The following is an 18,521-nucleotide window of genomic DNA, read 5'->3' as shown; positions in this document are numbered from 1 at the left end:
ATTCCAAAGGAACTAAACTCTCTTGTATTTTGAGAACAAAACGGATTACTCCGTGAAAAATTCCAAGGTTACGTTTTTTAAGCACCCTGTTGATCTGTGAATTCCTACGATTGCATTAGACACATTATTAAATATGTCATTAACCTATAACTTTCATTCAACTTTCAACTAAGAACTTAAACGTTTAATGGAAAAAAAGCCTTTTGTGTTTCATGATGTTATCATAACTACCTGGCCATCATTCCTGCATTCCTCGTACGCCGAAAAATACCGGAAATAGGAATCAGGTCTTTTTTGTTTACTAATCTCGGACACTTTAATACCGCTTAATTACATTTATCTCTCGAAATATTCTCGTTAGCCGCGCGCTTGTGGCAAAGAACGATATTTTTGCGTGGGGACGCATTCCATTTTTGGCAAAACCGGATGTCTTGCTGTTTACAATTATTCTTAATAAGGTCTTATCTGCCTAATTACATACGGCCCCTGATTGGCTGCGACATCATTATAAGCCGCGTCGCCGAGGCAACCGTTCCAATCACTAATTATATCTCGCCACGAATATGAATAATTATTTTGGCTTGTGGCGAAGCGAAACTATCGCAAATTAATACCTTCGTTTGCATAATTCGAGCTTTTAATGTTCCAGAAAAGCTAGGAAAAGGCCTGTTCTACGAATTTCGAAGTTCGTCTACACGTTGACGAGAGTAGACACATGGGAGTTTGGCATTTGTCTACAAACGAACCGACTTAGTGCATATGCAAATTTGTTTAATTTATGATTCTAGTTTAATCAGTGTGTCTCGTTAAAGAACAGACCCGTTGATTTGAACAAATTTCGACGTTTGCCGCTCCAAAGCTCTAGAAGAAGTCGTGTTGTGGCCGCTAAACATTCACGGTGTTGTTCAAAGGTGAGTTTCGTAAACCAAGCACGTTCAGACAGGAAATTTGAAGACAAAGTCCCTCCTAATGATGCATTAATCAAGCGAGCTTACAATGTTTATTCGTTCGCATATTCATTGTGTGAACTCTCGTTGTTTGTGTTGCGGTAAAAATTGCTTGTCAAAACATGGTTCGTTTCGCTCCAGAACTACCATACACTTTGCTGTTTTGTGCGTAGCTTGTTTACGATGTAATTTTAACGAAGTTTATTCGTTGTGAAATTAAGAAATTCCGTGTCTGAAACAGAAGTCCGCGTGTAATTTAATAGTCGTTTGAATTTAATGAAGCCAGATTACGATTTCTCGTGAATAGGTAAAGAGTAAAGTCAAATACACTTGTTTAGGGTAGAAATTTAGCGAAAATTAGATTTATGTACTGTATCGGTGAAAATAATTTGCTTGTTTAAGGAAGCAACAATGTTGTGTTACCCGATTAATTAGGGGGAAAAACAAAATATAATATATATTTTAATATCTGATAGTTTCTCGGCTATTCTCGACACTTAATAGCAGAGATTATTTCAGCATAGTTCGCTCTAAACCCAACGTACTAGACTCGAAGGAAAGCTAAGGATTGTTGCGTAAAATAGCATTTGTGTTAAATTAAGGCAATGGGGTTAAATTGATTTCATGTGAAAGCCAGCCATTCGACAGCTGACTTTATTAGCCCCCGCGTCGAGAAACGCGGGATTGTCGTGACACGTTTGTAGTTGCCACTTGACTTGTTTGGGTTACCGTCGGGTAGAGCACGCATATCGTTCGAGTGCCACACAGCCGTAATTCATAACATGAACTGCTCGGAATATAACAGACTATAATTTCGAGTAGAGTTCCAAAATATAGCTTTATCATAATGAGAGAGCGACACGACTTCGCATGTCCACAAACTGCTTCGCCTTTAGCGATGGGCATATTGATTCAACTTGCCAGTTACGAAGTCTAAGGGTAAAAAATTGTTTCGATTTCGACCATACTTTTTTTTCTCTCCGTTTACTCGAAACCTGGGGAATTCATGATTTAACTCGAATTCGTGCAGTTTATTGATGTAAACTCGAAGCTCGGTCAAATTTTCATCCACTTCAGTGCGTAAAATTCTGAATTAAACGGGAATTTGAGACTGGGAGCCCCTAGCGCTCTGAACGTTGCCTTAAGATCTTCGATATTTTCCGAAATTGATCGTCATCGACTAGATTTACACTGCTCGTGGGGATTTTTAGGCCTGTCGTTTCTTTATTTTACCAGCGTCGTTTTCACACGGTCGCCAGGAAAACACCTCCACTGCATTCGGATTCCTGTCACTTTTTTTCCGTCGATTAAAATCGTTTTCAATTTTTTGTGTGTGAACTGAAAACAGAAATGAAAGAAAGTCGCATGCGCAGACCACCAATGTACCAATGCTTTTCGTCAGCCTGCCACACACGAGAACTATTTGCTGAGACTGCTGAGCTAAAGATATACATTTCGTGAGGCTGTTAACTCTCTCTCGCAATACTCTCTCGTGTGCGGATAGTTTTCGTAAGGAATTCGCCTCGAGAGGTAAGTTTCTCTCTTGTACGGATTATTTTCGGGCTGAGCTAACTGCCTCGCGAGGTCGTTAGCTCAGCTGATAGCTCTCGTGTGTGTGTACAGCCCGTGCATATGTGTCGAAAACGAGAAACGGTGAAGACATGAGGATTAGCCTAGTTAAATACGGTTGCTTTTGAATAACACGTAACAGAACCACAATGAGCGTGGCGTTTATTAGTTCTAAGCTAAATCTGGTTGGAGTTTTCACAGATTTAGCAGCGGATAACCTTTGAGACATAAAGACAATCTGTTTTCCAAGATGAAAGCAAATTATTCCACAATACGCTTTCGCGTTTAATAAGGAGCTGACGGCAAGGACTTTTATCCCGGGGGAGGAGCAAATCTATCCGGGGGAAGGGGCAAGTCTATCCGGGGGAAGGGGAGAGGGATCCCCAACACACGTAGTTTGCAACATAACGGGATCTGGAATCGGCTTTGTCCCCCCACTGACTTTTTGCTGAGAATTATTACCCTCGGGACTAAATTCTTCCTTTCAAAGTTTTTTCCCTGATAGATATCATTACAACATTCTATTGTGTTAAAAAGAAGATTTCGTGATAAAAATTAGTCAGCTGATGATAGTCAAGCTCAAAACCGTCTTCGTTTCTTTTGAAATTCCATGCAGGATTCGTTGGTTTGGAATATGGAAACACAAGTCTGTCATTATGAGCCTCCAACTATGGCAGACAGACGAATCAAGATCGAGAGAGACGAAGATGACGATGACTCGTGCGAGAACAGCGAGACAGACATCCCTTGTATATCAACTGTTCCTTTCTCTGCCGACAAAAACACCGGCTCGTACTATTATCCGTCGCAAGCTGTGGTGGTGCCCAGGACACCAGTCTATACGACCGTCGGTAAGATGGCTCAAAAACGGAAGACTGTTCAGGCTCTCGCGCAGGTCAGTTGCCGGATGATCCATGCACTGTATATAAGCATTTATTTAGCTGACTAGCATGCTTTCCGAATGCCCGCTCAGACGAGACATTGTACAGCTTTGTTTGTTCAACAATGCGTGTCGACGACTGCTGGACGATTTCCATAAAAGTTTTAAACAAAACCTCAATTTCGATCTAACTCCATCCATACTAGCCTCTTAAACAGTGTTTTATAATGCTGAATAACATTTTCGCTTGATTTGAACCGGTCTTTGTTTAAACAGCCGGTTAAAAAGAGGATTATAAAGCAGTTTTAATCACGTTTGTCTTCAAGTGCATCCGTCCTTGTAGGTTCATTCTCCCTGGCTGTAGCCTTCTTGATTTCATCACCCTCTATCCCATTAATTACATTTTTTATTTCTGTCTACTCAATTCAAATGCTTGGCCTACCATATTTCGAATTCCACGCCAATGCCATCGCTAATGACCGCGGGCATAAATATGTTTTTATATACCCTGTGAAATGCACCGTAATAATTCGTCTGATAAAGTTTTTTTGATAATATTTTACCCTAGGACATTTATAGTAAGACTTTGGTGATAAACTAACAGTATTTCCTCATCTTTCAGGCGGCCCTGATGACGGCTGATGAACCGATCCTATTTGAAGAAACTATTTGGTGCAGTAACGCAAAAATTGCCCTAATTGGTAAGAACATAATCTGAATTATCTGATTTAGTACAGTGCGCTATATTTCTAGTTAAATTGGCCGACATGTATTCCTATGAGTGTAATATACTCTTGTTCATGAATTTGGTAGACACGAAAACAAAACAAGTAATTGCTCGAGATCATCTTAGAAAGAACAGCAACAACAGTTCAACGTCGCCACCACAGGCAACCGACTCCACAACGACAGGTAAGCCTGGAGATGTAAAAGGGACATGTCGCAGCTCTCGGAAGCTTTCATCCAATTGGATAATGCTTTTCTATGCTTTCTAAAGAACGAATCTACGCTATTGGTTGAAACAGAAATGTATTGTAACGTTCAGCCAATGAAAATCATTCTTCCGAGGAGCTGCGACACTACCCCATGCATCCAAAATGCATCGCCCTTTGTGTGAGTGTATATTGGATTAAACGACGTTAAAATTTCAATGGTATTCAAAATCAGTTGCATTTTTCAGCAAGAGAAAATGCTGTATATTATGTTTATGTGTCAATGTTCTTAAGGCCTACTGACAATCACATTTTACGCTCTGTCATATTATTTCTCAATTCCTGTCGTTTCCAATTTTTAGTGAATACAACGAGAGATCTCTCAGCAAGCTCAGCTCCACTATCGCGTGTTTCCAAACCCTGTCAACTCCAACGTCTCGGCAAGGTGGGTAGTACTGCGGCACATCCAGAAACCGGCGAGACCAGTTTGTCGTCAACCTCCAACTCCACTGCCTCCACTTTCACTACCTCGAATTTTCCCGCCAAAAGCACAAGTGCATCCGGCGTGTCGTCAGCGGTTGCTACCACTGCCCTCTCCACTCCGCCCGTGCAAAACCAACTTGCAAGGCACGAAGCACCCACAACAACAACAACTGTACCCCGACCCAGAACCTCTTTGCTAAACAGCCTTCCCTCGGAGAGAGCACGAATAGAGCCTACGAAGGGTACTCTAGACAAGCCTCCGGTTAAAAAGACAACATATAAACCACTGGCTATGGCCCCGTACGCTTCAGTTCGACCCGAAATGAGTTCTTCGTCAGTTAGACCGGAAACCAACTCCAAAATGGCCGTTTGCCTACCAAACTCTGCTTCGAAGACCGAAAGTTCTGTTGCTCGTTGTGTGTTTGTCCCAAGAGAAATAAATTTGGGGGCAATTGAATTGAGACTCGAAGACTGCATCAATGTTAAGGATATCTGCGATAAAGAACTCACGAAATGGACCGCCGAAGATGTGGCGAAGTTCGTACGAGCAACGGATTGTTCCGAATATGCTCACGTGTTTGTTGACCAAGTAAGTGTCGGCCAATCCCTTTTCCTCGGTTATTGACCAATCAAATTGCGCGATACACAGTCTACAGTACTAGTCATGATATTTTTTACTTACCTGCCAGCCTATTGATTTTTGTTCACAATTTCTTAGGAAATCGATGGTAAAGCCCTGACATTATTGAATCAAGACTTCCTTATCCAATGGATGAAGTTAAAACTTGGACCAGCCATGAAATTAAACTGTCACATTATTAATCTTAAACATTCGTTAAACAGCAGTTAGCTTCGGCTTAGCAATCTGTACATAGTGTTTATATTGTTCATAAATTCGTTTGACCATAATGTTGGTAGACGCCGATAACCAATCCAGTTTAAAACTGTGTTTGTGTGTGTCTGTGGGACTGTGTTTAGTGGTGTGTGTGTGTGTGGTACTTTTTTGTAAGTGGTTAAAAACTTTTCAAAAGAGTAAAAATTGTATGGAGAGAAACTAGTATAAACTTTGATAGGTGAACAGGATGAGTCACCTTTGATTTTAACAGGTCACAGACTCTAAATGATTTTCTTTTATACTCAGTGTAAAAGTAATATTAATTAAGATGATAAATTTTTAAATTTCTGATAACTTGTATAGTTAGATACTCGAACCACAATACTGCGGGGTAAAATGACGTATTGCCGTTGTATACGCTGTAGATTCTAATTTTGCAGCACGTGGTCGCCAAATGTTTTGTTCTCCTCCCCCCGTACTGCAATAGCTACCAAAGTCATTAAAGCAAAATTTCCGAAGTATTTAGTTTACGATGGATGCAGGCCTGCGATGGATTTAGCTTAAATTTAGCTAAATATAATAAGCTTTAGTAATATAGCTGGTGTTCTTGATGACTTTATATATTATGTCAATAAAGTATGGGCAGATGGATTCGAATACCGGGGGGGGTTAGAATTAAATCTTGGTCTTGGTTGTATATTACCGAAGTCAAATTTGCAACATGGAAAAGTCAAAATTTTACTTTGCAGCGAGTATTCGAGGAGGCAGAGATGATGTGGAATTATATCGTGAATTGATCAGTTACATGCAAACTTTTGGCAAAGTTTTGACTGAACATATTGGGTATGAAAGCCTGGTGGATTCAGGTCAGTACTGTGATACCATACTCATTGGTGCATATTTCAAATATCACGGATAAACAAATTAGTATTTGCTGGAATTCTGTAATGATAATGTAGCATGTTTCCACTAATGCTACTACAACATTTCTTCAACTTCCACTTTGAAGAGGAAACATGGCAACATTAGCAACATTTTCAAAGTGTTCTCCTAATCTGAGCAGTCTCTCAAAGGTTGCAGTACGATTTTTCCCAGTGGCTTGTGGGCAAAAGGGTGTGCCAAAGATTTACTTTGCAGCGAGTATTCGTGCGGGGCGTAATGACGCCGAGATTTATCATGAATTGATTGATTATATCAAGGTGCATGGTCAGGTTATGTCCGAGAGTGAGCAGCAAGATCCAGAGGTTGATCAGGGTATATAACTTTTGGGTTAACCATGAATCAGTTGAACTCCATTGATGAGTAAAATTGTCAGTCTTTTGACAGAATAAAACACTGATGTACAAGGTGTTTTAGCTTGTACTCTGTCTAACAACATGCATTTCATCATTACCAATAAATGCAAGCTAGTACCCACCATTATCGAGGCTGATCCATACATCTCCAAAGGTAAAAGTATTTCTCTAAAATTTGGAAAAATTTTTCACAGGAGAAAGAAACAAAAATGATAAATTCATTCATGACAGAGACATGGCATGGTTGGACGAAAGTGATGGTAAAATATATTTTATATGTTATTAATGTTATTGCCATTCAATTCTATATAATTTCACTTAAATCTGAAATGGGGGAAGCTCCATATTTGAAAATAATATATGTTTCATTTACTGCCAGCTATGATTGCCGAAGTGACGCAACCATCTCTGGGTGTCGGGTATGAAATTGGCAGAGCACTTGAACAAGAAAAAAAGATTTTGTGCCTGTTCAGACCTGATTCAGGAAAAGGTTAGTCAGTACCAGTGATGTGCATTTTTCTCTGGAGATTAATTAAACTATGTCTTGACTTGTGTGTTCAAAAGAAGGAAAAATATTTGCTGAAATTTGTTGCATAACCACTGCCTGACTGGTTGAAAACATTTGTGTTGTTTAGTTCTATCGGCCATGATTCGTGGAGCAGAGGATGGGAAACAAATGGTTGTCAAAGACTATCAAGGTGATGAGGCAAAGAAAATAATTAAAGATTTTCTAACAGCAAACAACTTAATATGAGCTAAATGCTCAGACATGCATACACTGTAACTAAAGTTGACCATTGGTGCAGGGGACCAAACTTTAGGGGATGAGGGGGGTGGTTGGTGAAGTGGACACTGTCCAAAGATGACATTGAAAACCTATTTCACGTTTCTAATCAAGGGCAGAACTAACCCTTAGCCTGATTAAAATCGTTTTGCTGATATGCAAGAGAATGTTTAATGTCCGTACACTGAGAAGAATCATTTTATTTGCATCATATGAACTGTCGAATCATTGTGTATAACACTCTAAATCAATTTAACAAGTGACTTAGTGCTGTTCACCTGTTTACCTCACTGAATATAATCAACGACAACGTTAAAAATTGAACCGCGAGAAAATAGTTGAGCCGACAAACAATAAAAGACTCCCAGGATTTTCTTCAAAGGACGTACCATTTCTCGGCTAAAAACAAAATTTAAAATTGTACCAATTGTTGTTTCCAATGTTAGACAAACGTTAATAATCATTTCCCACTCAAAAAGTCAAGTTAATGCTAAACCTAGACCATAGTTATCTTATAAACCTTTTTAATTGATTGCGTTTTCAGCCAGTTTATAATAGGTTTTAATGCCAAACGAAGTTTTGTCGACCTTTCAAGATTATCTCATTAAGTAAAAATACCGATTGTCTGAATAGTCGCGTTTTTTTAACATGTTTCGTACTGTCACTTTACATATAATTTTCAAAGAGTCTAACTTATTGCCAACGAATTTTCCAGGATAAAATGTAATCCGTAAAATCAGTTGTAGTTCGCGAATTTCAATAACATGTGTCAAATATCTAAATGGGAATATCGGAATATCTAAGTGCGGTATAATATTTCCCAGAGACGCCATTGCGGAATTTGACGCGATTTAATTACTTATTCTGCGTTTCCAATTAAAACATCATTAACATAACTTGCGCGTCAGAGTGTTAAAACTTTGTTTTCGTATATACATGTCAGGTGTATAAATGGCGTAGTGGGAAAACGTTTGAAGCGTGATTCAGGCAAAGTGATTCTTTTTCTCAAAGCTTCGGTATCCAAACGGTCCACAGTCCTCAAAATATGAGAAGGTATGAAGAATGATTGAAATTCCAACGAATGGCATATCTTTATATATGAAATGAAGTGATTTCTGTTTACCTAATATTGTAACCGTTATAGTCTTATAGAAAAGCAAAGGTTTTGTGACATATTTCATGCCCTTGAATATACTTTATTTCGATATTGTTGGTAATACGGTTCCCAATGCCGATGCAACCATGTCTAAGTACATAATCTGCAAGTTCGCTAATTCCATGCAAAATGTATTATCCAAATTAGGACAATGGTATTTTAGCTTGCAGTGTAACGCTGTATGTGCCGGTGGAAAACCTTAGCTGTTCGATAAATGCGATAGGAATGGAGTACGGTCCAACTGAAACATTGAGTTGAAATATACTGAAACATCGAGTTGAAATATATCTGTCATTTGATATTTTAAAGCTTACTTTCAACATCACAAAAGCCAGGTGGTAAAATGGTCCTGTTTATTGTTCGAAGGTTTTAGTAATCTAGGTTTGTGGGTGTATTTACAACACACTTCTTGTCTAACTTGATATACAGATGTGTAGCATGGTATAATTATGCGTCAATCGTTGAAAGAGATTTATTGAAGTGGATTACTGGAACATTCCGGTGAGTATTAAAATAAATGCGAAAGTTGCTTTAGGAATTGTGTCATTCGAAGGCACCATCTTTATTCGCACACGGTTTCACAATAATTCAGCGCCTTCCCTTCGCAGCTATATATGTATGGGGTATGGGTGATCTCTGCTAAAATTCTCAATCTGACTTCCTGGGAATAGAGTTGTGCGTGTAATCATGTACAAGTGTACAACGAAAATTAACATAGCCGTACCTAACCTGTACCGGATATAATTTTATCTTTCTGGACATGTTAACAAAGGAGAATATTACCAAAATAAAACGAGGCTCGCGGCTCAGTGTATTTGCAAATATATGTCTTGTATAACATTGCCCGAAATTCCTTAGCGTATTGTATTGAGAATTACTTTGCATTCCAAGGCTTTTAAACATTATGTACCTCAATTTTATGCAGTATATTCTAAAGTATGGTGAATTTGTTTGCTCTCTCTTGCCTTCCCATTATATTCTATGCTTTTATGCCATCGAAAACGAATAAAAATAGACTGGCTATTAAGTTTCATGAATATTTACATCGCGTAAAGTGCGGTGAAGATGGACATACCCCATTATTCCACTTTCATTTAAGAGTTTTTTAAGCAACGTATTCATAGCAGAATAAGTAAAACGTTTAAACTAAACCATCCTACTCAAATACAGTTTTTTGTAATGCGAGCATTTTGTATTTAATTTCGATTTTTCGTTTAAACTCCCTCCTTCTTGGCGCTTAAATTGTCGTACAGTAATAACTATTGCCAGACAGCCATGCAGAAAACAAGTCTAGAGTCAAAGGTTAATGAAATTACGGGGAAAATTCGCCAATGTTATTGGTTTAACCTAAAAAAATCGTTGTTTTGTTTCACTTCCCAGCAATTGGGAATGAAGTTAATGGTTTTTCTATATAGTTCCTATAGTAGAGAAACTATGGAAATTGGCCTTCAAACACTTTGGAAAATGTTTTTTAATGTGTACAAATCATAAACCGAACGCAAAGTAGCTACATTATTTATCAATTAAACTTATCACTCGCACGAGAATTGGAAGCATGTTTGTCTTTTTATAAAAAAAAGCCGAGAAACCCCGTTGTTTCCCCCTTTGAAATCTCAGATTCAAGCCAAGGTCATCAAGTTTAATTTTTGATGTTTTAAAAATGATATTTGAGTCTGAGAGAGCGACGGAACTGAGCCATTTGGTACAAACAAAATATGGCGCAATTATAATATAATGTTTCCCTGAAATATATCATTACCTGAATGATATTTCTGTTGCTTTTGTGTTGATATTGTGTTGAGAACAATGTTTAGTGTTGATATTGTGGTTGGTCTCGAATGACGTGCCTGATATATATTTGTCGACGTGTTGACGCATTTTGAGATAATTACATTTTGCGTTTTCCCGCGATTATTAATTTACCGCGCTGGCGTAATGATTAAAACGTTTAGTGGCAATGGCCTGAACCCACTACAAAAGATTAATTTCACCAATGCAAATGGTTATAAAATATATATTCGAAAATTTGAAAAATCTAACAATCAAATAAGTGGAAAAAATACACTATAGGATGGGGTCAAAAAGATTTGTTTTCTCAATCGAAAATTTCTATTATTTTGAAAAGTATCTCATTTATATCCAAACATAGTTATGACAATTTGGTAATGTTTTCCCCGAAAGCAAATAATTTCATTTCCGCATTCTGGCTTTTCCGTTCTTCAGCGACTCCTCACGAGTTGAGAAACTATATCAGTCGTTTCTGGTTTCCTCAATATATATGCAAATTACTTTCACAATTCACAAAGAACTAATTTACATACGTAGACAATATCCGTACAAGCTTTATACGATTCACTTCAAATTTAGTCATCTAGTTTAATCGTTCGTAGTTCCCTTCGACTCACGGCGTCGACTACAAACTTACGAGTACTGTAGCAGCTCAAGAACGTCGATAAATAAATAATATCCTTGGTCTAATTCTTGCCAATGCGATTAATATCCTCGCAGCGATAACAGTTCACGGTGAGTCGTCTTTGTTCTACAAAGCTATCACAACGTAGATATACCTGCATTCGAATATCATAACTTCAGTTGGTCTCGCCATGTTATGTAACTTGTTGACGACGAACAATCATCTTCCAGTATAATGATTTTAGGATCACTGATGTTGAAATATAGCAGGAGATTTTAACCGTGCTCTCGCCGTAAATAATGTAACAAACTAGTTTATTTTAATACATTTCCTGTAGTTGTAAAGTCGATAGTTTTGCACTTCGATAACAATTCCCAATTTTGTCAGTCGAGGTTTATACACAGTAAATTTCCTCAAAACTTCCGTCCAATGCGAACCTTCATCAGTGGCAGTGATAAAATAGCCTGGTTGACGGAACTGTCCGAACTGAGACTCTACCATAATAGGTTTAACTGTTCCTGAGGCAAATATCAATTCGCGGTTTATTTAAGCTAGATATTCTGCGAAGAATTGTCAGTTTCTGCTTATTCTTATTCTCAAGGGCGCTTTTACACAACTTGTCATTCGTATAAAGCTTTCTCAATTCAATGAAATGAAGAGTGAAGTTCCGATAAATTGGCGGTCATTCAGTACGTACATCTGCGTGACTATCGTGGCTCATATACTGATTAATTGATCGAAACGATGTTTGTACGAATATGAAATTATACTTTCACATGATCTCGTATAAACATCCCTACTGTTACAGCGTAATAACTGGTCAACAAAGATCAAGATTGGACTATGTATTTCTTAGTCTTGTTTATGCAGAGCACACAATTGTAAATTTGTAAGCGCATCCGACTCGTCCGGAGTTGTGATAAAATTGAGATGCGTGGAATTATGCTTGCAAAACTCACGAATTCTTTTGAAAATTGAGTAATTTTGAGTTCGACTGTAATTTTACGTGATAAAGCAGCATCGTTATTTTCAAAGGTAAACCATACCATGCAGTGAATTCCAATATTACATACTTATTGAATAAGTACAATTGGACTGTAAATCACGTCGTTACATTTGGGAATGTAAGATCTTTGTTTTGAAAGCCCTTAGTAAAAGGCTAAAAGTCAGACATTCACCCCCCCCATTTCCTTCTCGCCTACTCCCCCCTGGGCGTCTGAAATAATGTCACATTGCACCCTGACCCGTGAATGAGACAATCTCGTACATTGACCTCAAAAGTTACTCGCCCCAAAATTTGTCAAACTGTTTGATGGCGGTCCTATTTCAAAATGATTTATTTTGTTTCAGATGGCATTTTTACCAACAAGCAACTGCACGCTATCATACGACAATGACGGAGGATGTAAGACGTATTTTGGGTGATGGTATCTTTACGTCTTATATATCAACTGATTCTTGTTGTCTGGTTTGGATCCCTCATATTCATTTTTTCGCATATCACTGAGTTAGGTAGGCCTTGTCTTTACTTCCATTGCAGTTGCTGAATTTACCTTAGTTGACTTGCTACAAAAGCATGCCTAAATTATGGTGAGTTATAAGAACAGTGGGCGCTGTGCCTGACCTGTATCTTCGTATCTCCATAGAGTTTTCATAGTAAAATATACTTTAGAAATCACTATCAATCCTAAGTGTGGAATAGAAACACAACACATTACAAAAGTGCACAGGATTCAAACATCTATCAGAAGAGAATTAGATTAAACGACATTGGATCATGTGAAAAGTCCCTTTAAAATATCTACCTCAAATCAAAACTCGTTGGGTGATAAATTGATTAACGTAATGTCTATCTATTAAATTATAATTTCTACAAACGTGTTCATCTTTTAGGTTACCCTGAACCAATAGCGATTACAACAGAAGACGTTGATCAGAATCTTTATGGACCGATTTATGATTTCAGTACGTTCATAATTATCCGAAATTCTAAACAAAGATATAGTTTGCGAAAAAAATATTCCTGAAAATGAATGTAAATATATAGTATTTCTGTGAAATCATCCGAATCCTAAGATCACAGAAATCCATGATTGACTGGATTATGTCAAAGACTTATGACGAGATCTTAACGAAAATGCTCCATACTGAAACATGAAAGGATTTTCTACATTTTCGCCGTTCTTAGAATTTTTTTCTCCATTTAACCCTGATTAACAATTTTCTCATTCCTGTCAGGTAACCAGACTATAGAGAGAACCGCTAATGAAGTCAAGACAAATTCTGATGAGGTCACAAGTTCGGAGGAACTCCCTCTAGAAACTCTACAATGTCCATTACCAGAACCAAGCCGTGCCTACCCATTCTGTCAAGAACACGTCGTGGTATGTTTAAATGAGATTAAACTGCTTCAAAATTTAAAAACCTGTCATGCTCCACGGCCATAGGAAGTTATCTTTGATTTGTGGAAATGGGACTTTGATCATATGAAATGCTAATGGTATAAAAATAAAGTTTATGGCAAGTTTTTATATAAGTCCGCTACAGGCCATCTTGTGATAATTTTATATTTTTTGTGCAGGAACTCTGGGACCACGGGGATCAACATTGTTATAAGAGGTTTGGTGTGGATAAATCAGATGACTGCTCTGTTCTTAGTTACCTAAGTGAGGTAGGGAACAATAGGTGCATCGTTCTTATGACCGCTTTTGACCTGAATATTTCATTCTAGCAGTAAAATTATTCTAACCGATCAAGCACTAGCGTCAGGGGCGTAGCCAGCCCATGCTGTGCTAATATTTTGGTGTTCGTTGACTGTGAAAACAATGAATTTCTAAAGAAATGAATAATGATAATAACATAAAATTATACCATAGCATGACTAAATCGTCAGGCTGGCTACGCCTCTGTCAAGCATCATTGAGTAAAGTTATCATTATCACCTTTTTTTAGGTAGAGCGCTGGTGCCCGTTACTTCCAGGAAGAAATATCACCTCTCGCAACCAATCGAAGCCCGTCAAGGTTAGATTTTCCAACTGTGTGTTCGTATTGTTTGTGTTTATTGCAAGATATAATGAAAAACAGTGCTTAAAACGACCATGGTTAGACTCTGCAATTTTGATCTAACTCCTTTCAACTTTAGCTACAAGTTAGGAGTGCTGAAATTCGCCAGGAACTTGTCCATTACTTCATAGACAGACACCATTAAAGAATATATTTCTTAATCAAAATCTTAGGCCAAGCTGCGGAAAGATATAAAGGGACTTTTTAAAATCCTCAAATATTCCTACTATAAATGGACGAGAAATCGATTGTCAAGTTGGTGGAGGGAATGGACGGCGGCTGTTCAGGCTATTACGAAACGACATAAACAAACGAAACGGATGAAGAAAAAGGTATCTTACTCACTACATGCGTGGCTTTTGTTCAGCCAAACTGCATGGACATGATGCATTATGTGTTTGGTAAATATTCAAATGGGTTACTTTGGTCTGACAATTTATTGATGACGAGAACAATGTAAATTAGACAACTCAGGCTAAGTGATTCTTTGATGTATTTCGTTTAGATATTAGTTTTTCTTGGTTCGTTTGCTGACGTCCCGACCTTCTTCTACGCTGCCACATCCGGGGGCCCGCTCGGTGAACTGGTTCAATGGACTGATCTCATTGCAAGCATTTATCTACTGGGACATGATCTGACTGTGTCTGCCGCTACGAAAAACCTACCACGGTATGCATCCTCAAACTTGTTTGAAAAGTCAAAACATGAAAAACGATTCACGAATAAATATATCTTGCTTCTCTTTAGTTTACTTGGTCAACCAGATAGCGAAGATTGTATACCAGAAGAGAATGCTCGCGCTGCCTCGAAATTTGACATCATATTTACCGATATCGTTGGTGTTGGCCTGATTAAGAACTTGACTCGACCACTTTTTTCAAAATACAAGTAAATATTACTTCATTCATATAAAGTGATATATACACTTAGATAATATGCACCAAAATTTGTCGCTTGACATCACAACTTTCGTTGCCATTTTTATTTCATAGCAAGTACCAAAAGAGCGTATATATGTTTAAAATGTTGAATTTACAAGATCTCCAGAAAACTTTTTTTGGAAGAAAATACCTCGGCAACAGTGCAATGTGCTAAACCTGATGCACTTTAGTATAAAGGAGGCATAAATTTCGCCTTAATTAAAACTGGTATAATTTTATATTCCAGATGTCGTTTGCGGGTCGTTGATTCGTTCGGTACTGATGCAGAGTTCAACCATCGTGGTTATCGAAAGCATATTCCAGGTGGTGGATCTTATTGGGGAAAACTGGATCTTGATTTGAGGCAATTTATGACAATGTTCCGTAAGTTATACCTATGCCTGATTTGATATACAAGAACACCATCTTCTGCTCGTCTGTTTTCATTGATTCTGTTGCCATGATTTGATTGTTTCATTCAATTTTACTCCAGCTCATAGTCCTGACAATACTTTCTTGGGCTTTGTGTCTGGCGTGAAAGTGAACGCGACTGAGAGTAAACGCATCCTCGCTAAGAAACGTGACCAATGTCTTGTGTATGGCAGAGTTTTGGAATACTGGCGGGTACGTATAGGTTAAAGAATTCGTTTTAAGACCATCATGTGCAGTCATGATCTAGGATCCCTATTTTCATACAGCTAGTGGCAATTATAGGTAATAAAACTTTCTCCACAGGGTCATTCAAAGTATCTTCAACTTTTGAAGCAATATGTCAGTGTTCATGCTACAACAATTCGAGTTAACAGCGCCGGGGTAAGTTTTTTACAATATTGAAGATGTAGGGTCTGTTGTCAAGGCAAAAAGCTTATCGCAGATCTATACATGCAAATGAAATCTTCCTAGATCTTTATGAAGGATTAAGTCGACTAAATATATATGTTTCCAGAAATTCTTCTGGTTTTATTGAGATTTATTTTCAAACTTCAAAAACACAATCTTTGCAAAATATTGTCCGTAATGTATATAGTTCTTGAATCAGTCTTTTATGCGTACTGAACTACAACGTATAACCAGTGAGATTACATTGCCTGAAATAAATGTATTTATATTTTTCACTAGAAGGAAACAGAACGCGTCAAGATGCCGGGTTATGTGAAGAACCATGGGATTGTTGGACGCGATGCTTTGATGCACTTGTTACAGCAGTCGAAGGTGAATTTAAATTGAAAAAATATAATGGAATTCGTGATCCACATCGAGGGAGATTGTGTCTTCATCTCAGCCGGAAATTGATCAATTTTTTGTTTGAATATTCTAGATATTTGTCGGTTTGGGATTCCCCTACGAAGGACCTGCTCCATTGGAGGCCATTGCCAACGGTGCTGTCTTCTTAAATCCAAAGGTATAAAAAAAACGTGCAAGACTAAGTTTACTGCTGTATATAGTTCTCTATCAATTCAAAATTTCCCCAAGATGAGGATACGCTGAATGCCCTCTTCAGCACTCACCAACCTACCTACCTACCCACTTAAATTCCTACACCAAATGTTTCTTCTTTCCTTTAAACATCTATTCATTGTTCGCTGTGAATAATTTTGTTTCGTAGTTTAAAGTTCCCAAGAATCGTACGAACTCCAAGTTTTTCAGAGGAAAACCTACTTCTAGATCGGTGAGAAAGATAGCTGAGCTAATTTGGCTAACAGTACATCGTTTCCTGGCCTGTTTCCTAGCTCTGTCTCATTTTTTATAGTTGACATCTCAGAGTCCTTATCTGGAAGAGTTCGTTGGTAAGCCATATGTTTACACTGTCGATATCAAGAACCTGACTGAGATCAATGAAACATTGAAAGTTATTTTAAAGAAGAAGGTACGAATTTAACGATTGAAGCAAACCACATAACGCAAGACCTAATTACCACACAGACTCGTTACTGCAGTAACGGCAATATATTTCACCTAGGTTCCGCCATTTCTACCATTGGAGTATACGTGTAAAGGAATGCTTGAACGAGTTGATGCCTTGATTGCAAACCAGGTAGTTAAGATACGTTATGTTTTTTATTCCAGAAGCTGGCTGTAAAACTCTTTAACCACATTTTGCATAGTTAAATCCTAGTTAACTCCGAAATACAAAGTTAACTAGTCTTTTGTACAACTGGCCCCTGATGTTTCTAAACTGAGCATTCAGCAAATCCTTCTATGAACCGACGTTAACAATTTCTGTACCTTACAGGATTTTTGTGATGGAAAACTGTGGCCTCCATTGGACAGGTTGAAAATTGTTTTGGGGCAACGTGGTGATTCTTGCAAAGAGGCTTGTGTCAAACATGGTATGTTTCAGATCAAAGAATCCGGAGATGAAAGTGTCTTTCTTAATTTTCTCTTACTTGTTTATTCTTAAATATATACTTTTCCCTGTCGATTTTTAGGGCGTGTTTGCGAACCAGCTTATTGGGAAGTGATAAACCAAAAGGCTTTTTTAAAAAAGTAAGTATTCTCTGTTTAATCTTTTGAGTTATGTTCAGAAGTTAGTGATGATTTTCAAAGAATATTTTGGTATGGGATCCGGAAAGGCAACAATATCAGCCTGGTCGCTTTGGGAAACCTTTTAACAGATGTATTTATGATAGTTTTATTGTGTATATTGCTTATCTTTGCATAGGTTACGGAAATGTGAAACGTTTGAATCTGAAAGCGTGCTTCACGCACCGTCGTTTAACGGCAAGAATTCTGTATGCTATCTTCAGGAAAACGTCATGTTGTTTTCCTGCGTTGCCAAGCAACGAACTTTACAACGGCTTTGCCCTTGTCGTGGTTATCGGAAGGAGCAAGTGGCACTCTGCGAAGGATGTTATTAAGGTAGCTCTGGGTGTTTTTCGAATCGAGTGATTGTGCCAACCATGCAGTGGCAGTCAACTCTCGCACAGAGTGGGTTTAGTTGGCCCGGATTTGCGAAGAGGGTGAAGTATAGAAGGATGTTAAAGCACCTTCCCCTCCCATGTTCAAGATCTACGCTGTGAAGGCCCCTTGCACTCTGGTCCTCCATATCGCCCTTGGCCTGGCAGGGGGGTCCCTCCCCTGAGTGTGGATGAAGTCAAGATGCGATAACGGAGAAATCAAGTCGATGCGGACTGTTCAGAGTCCACTGAATCAATAATTTATTAAATAATCATCAATATTGACACAAATGTAGTGCTTTAACTGACCTCTATAGGCACTGCATAGATAAGGTTATAGATCACTA

The 18,521-nt window shown here is 38.1% G+C and overlaps 3 protein-coding genes across 4 annotated transcripts; all 3 read left to right on the top strand.

Moving 5' to 3' along the window:
* The first annotated feature begins 790 nt into the window (after positions 1-790).
* Positions 791-6,232, top strand: LOC114522056 (putative GPI-anchored protein pfl2). The gene is made up of 6 exons (XM_028542669.1): positions 791-911; positions 3,133-3,411; positions 4,019-4,097; positions 4,210-4,308; positions 4,691-5,400; positions 5,530-6,232. The coding sequence occupies exons 2-6, from the start codon at positions 3,151-3,153 to the stop codon at positions 5,659-5,661; spliced, it is 1,281 nt and encodes a 426-aa protein (XP_028398470.1). The 5' UTR covers positions 791-911; positions 3,133-3,150; the 3' UTR covers positions 5,662-6,232.
* Positions 6,233-6,310: 78 nt separating this feature from the next.
* LOC114522057 (2'-deoxynucleoside 5'-phosphate N-hydrolase 1-like) lies at positions 6,311-8,424 on the top strand. Its single transcript, XM_028542670.1, has 4 exons — positions 6,311-6,512; positions 7,136-7,201; positions 7,321-7,431; positions 7,577-8,424. The coding sequence occupies exons 1-4, from the start codon at positions 6,368-6,370 to the stop codon at positions 7,693-7,695; spliced, it is 441 nt and encodes a 146-aa protein (XP_028398471.1). The 5' UTR covers positions 6,311-6,367; the 3' UTR covers positions 7,696-8,424.
* Positions 8,425-8,469: 45 nt separating this feature from the next.
* Positions 8,470-18,520, top strand: LOC114522055 (alpha-1,6-mannosylglycoprotein 6-beta-N-acetylglucosaminyltransferase A-like). Of its 2 annotated transcripts, none has more exons than XM_028542668.1 (20): positions 8,470-8,778; positions 12,645-12,806; positions 13,188-13,259; positions 13,533-13,678; positions 13,876-13,965; positions 14,247-14,315; positions 14,531-14,689; positions 14,863-15,026; positions 15,105-15,245; positions 15,525-15,661; positions 15,771-15,901; positions 16,013-16,090; positions 16,397-16,489; positions 16,596-16,679; positions 16,884-16,946; positions 17,028-17,144; positions 17,238-17,312; positions 17,511-17,607; positions 17,707-17,764; positions 17,940-18,520. In XM_028542668.1, the coding sequence occupies exons 2-20, from the start codon at positions 12,719-12,721 to the stop codon at positions 18,133-18,135; spliced, it is 2,058 nt and encodes a 685-aa protein (XP_028398469.1). In that variant the 5' UTR covers positions 8,470-8,778; positions 12,645-12,718; the 3' UTR covers positions 18,136-18,520. The 2 variants fall into 2 exon arrangements, with proteins under 2 accessions (XP_028398469.1, XP_028398468.1); XM_028542667.1 differs by lacking the exon at positions 8,470-8,778 and adding an exon at positions 11,214-11,404.
* The last annotated feature ends 1 nt before the right edge of the window (position 18,521 follows it).

Source organism: Dendronephthya gigantea, unplaced genomic scaffold (assembly GCF_004324835.1).
Source record: "Dendronephthya gigantea isolate DGI-Jeju-01 unplaced genomic scaffold, DenGig_1.0 000022F, whole genome shotgun sequence".
NCBI classification, from domain to species: domain Eukaryota; kingdom Metazoa; phylum Cnidaria; class Anthozoa; order Malacalcyonacea; family Nephtheidae; genus Dendronephthya; species Dendronephthya gigantea.
The sequence above is the reverse complement of the archived record's forward strand: the minus strand, read 5'-3'. Positions and strand labels throughout refer to the sequence as shown.

Bases quoted from the DNA above. Each gene is read 5' to 3' on its own strand.
- LOC114522056 (XM_028542669.1), top strand. From the start codon at position 3,151: ATGGAAACACAAGTCTGTCATTATGAGCCTCCAACTATGGCAGACAGA. The intron at 3,412-4,018 runs GTCAGTTGCCGG...CTCATCTTTCAG, and splicing joins CTGTTCAGGCTCTCGCGCAG to GCGGCCCTGATGACGGCTGA. The intron at 5,401-5,529 runs GTAAGTGTCGGC...ACAATTTCTTAG, and splicing joins CTCACGTGTTTGTTGACCAA to GAAATCGATGGTAAAGCCCT.
- LOC114522057 (XM_028542670.1), top strand. From the start codon at position 6,368: ATGGAAAAGTCAAAATTTTACTTTGCAGCGAGTATTCGAGGAGGCAGA. The intron at 6,513-7,135 runs GTCAGTACTGTG...AATTTTTCACAG, and splicing joins TGAAAGCCTGGTGGATTCAG to GAGAAAGAAACAAAAATGAT. The intron at 7,202-7,320 runs GTAAAATATATT...ATTTACTGCCAG, and splicing joins ATGGTTGGACGAAAGTGATG to CTATGATTGCCGAAGTGACG.
- LOC114522055 (XM_028542668.1), top strand. From the start codon at position 12,719: ATGGTATCTTTACGTCTTATATATCAACTGATTCTTGTTGTCTGGTTT. The intron at 14,690-14,862 runs GTATCTTACTCA...TATTTCGTTTAG, and splicing joins CGAAACGGATGAAGAAAAAG to ATATTAGTTTTTCTTGGTTC. The intron at 16,091-16,396 runs GTAAGTTTTTTA...ATTTTTCACTAG, and splicing joins TTCGAGTTAACAGCGCCGGG to AAGGAAACAGAACGCGTCAA.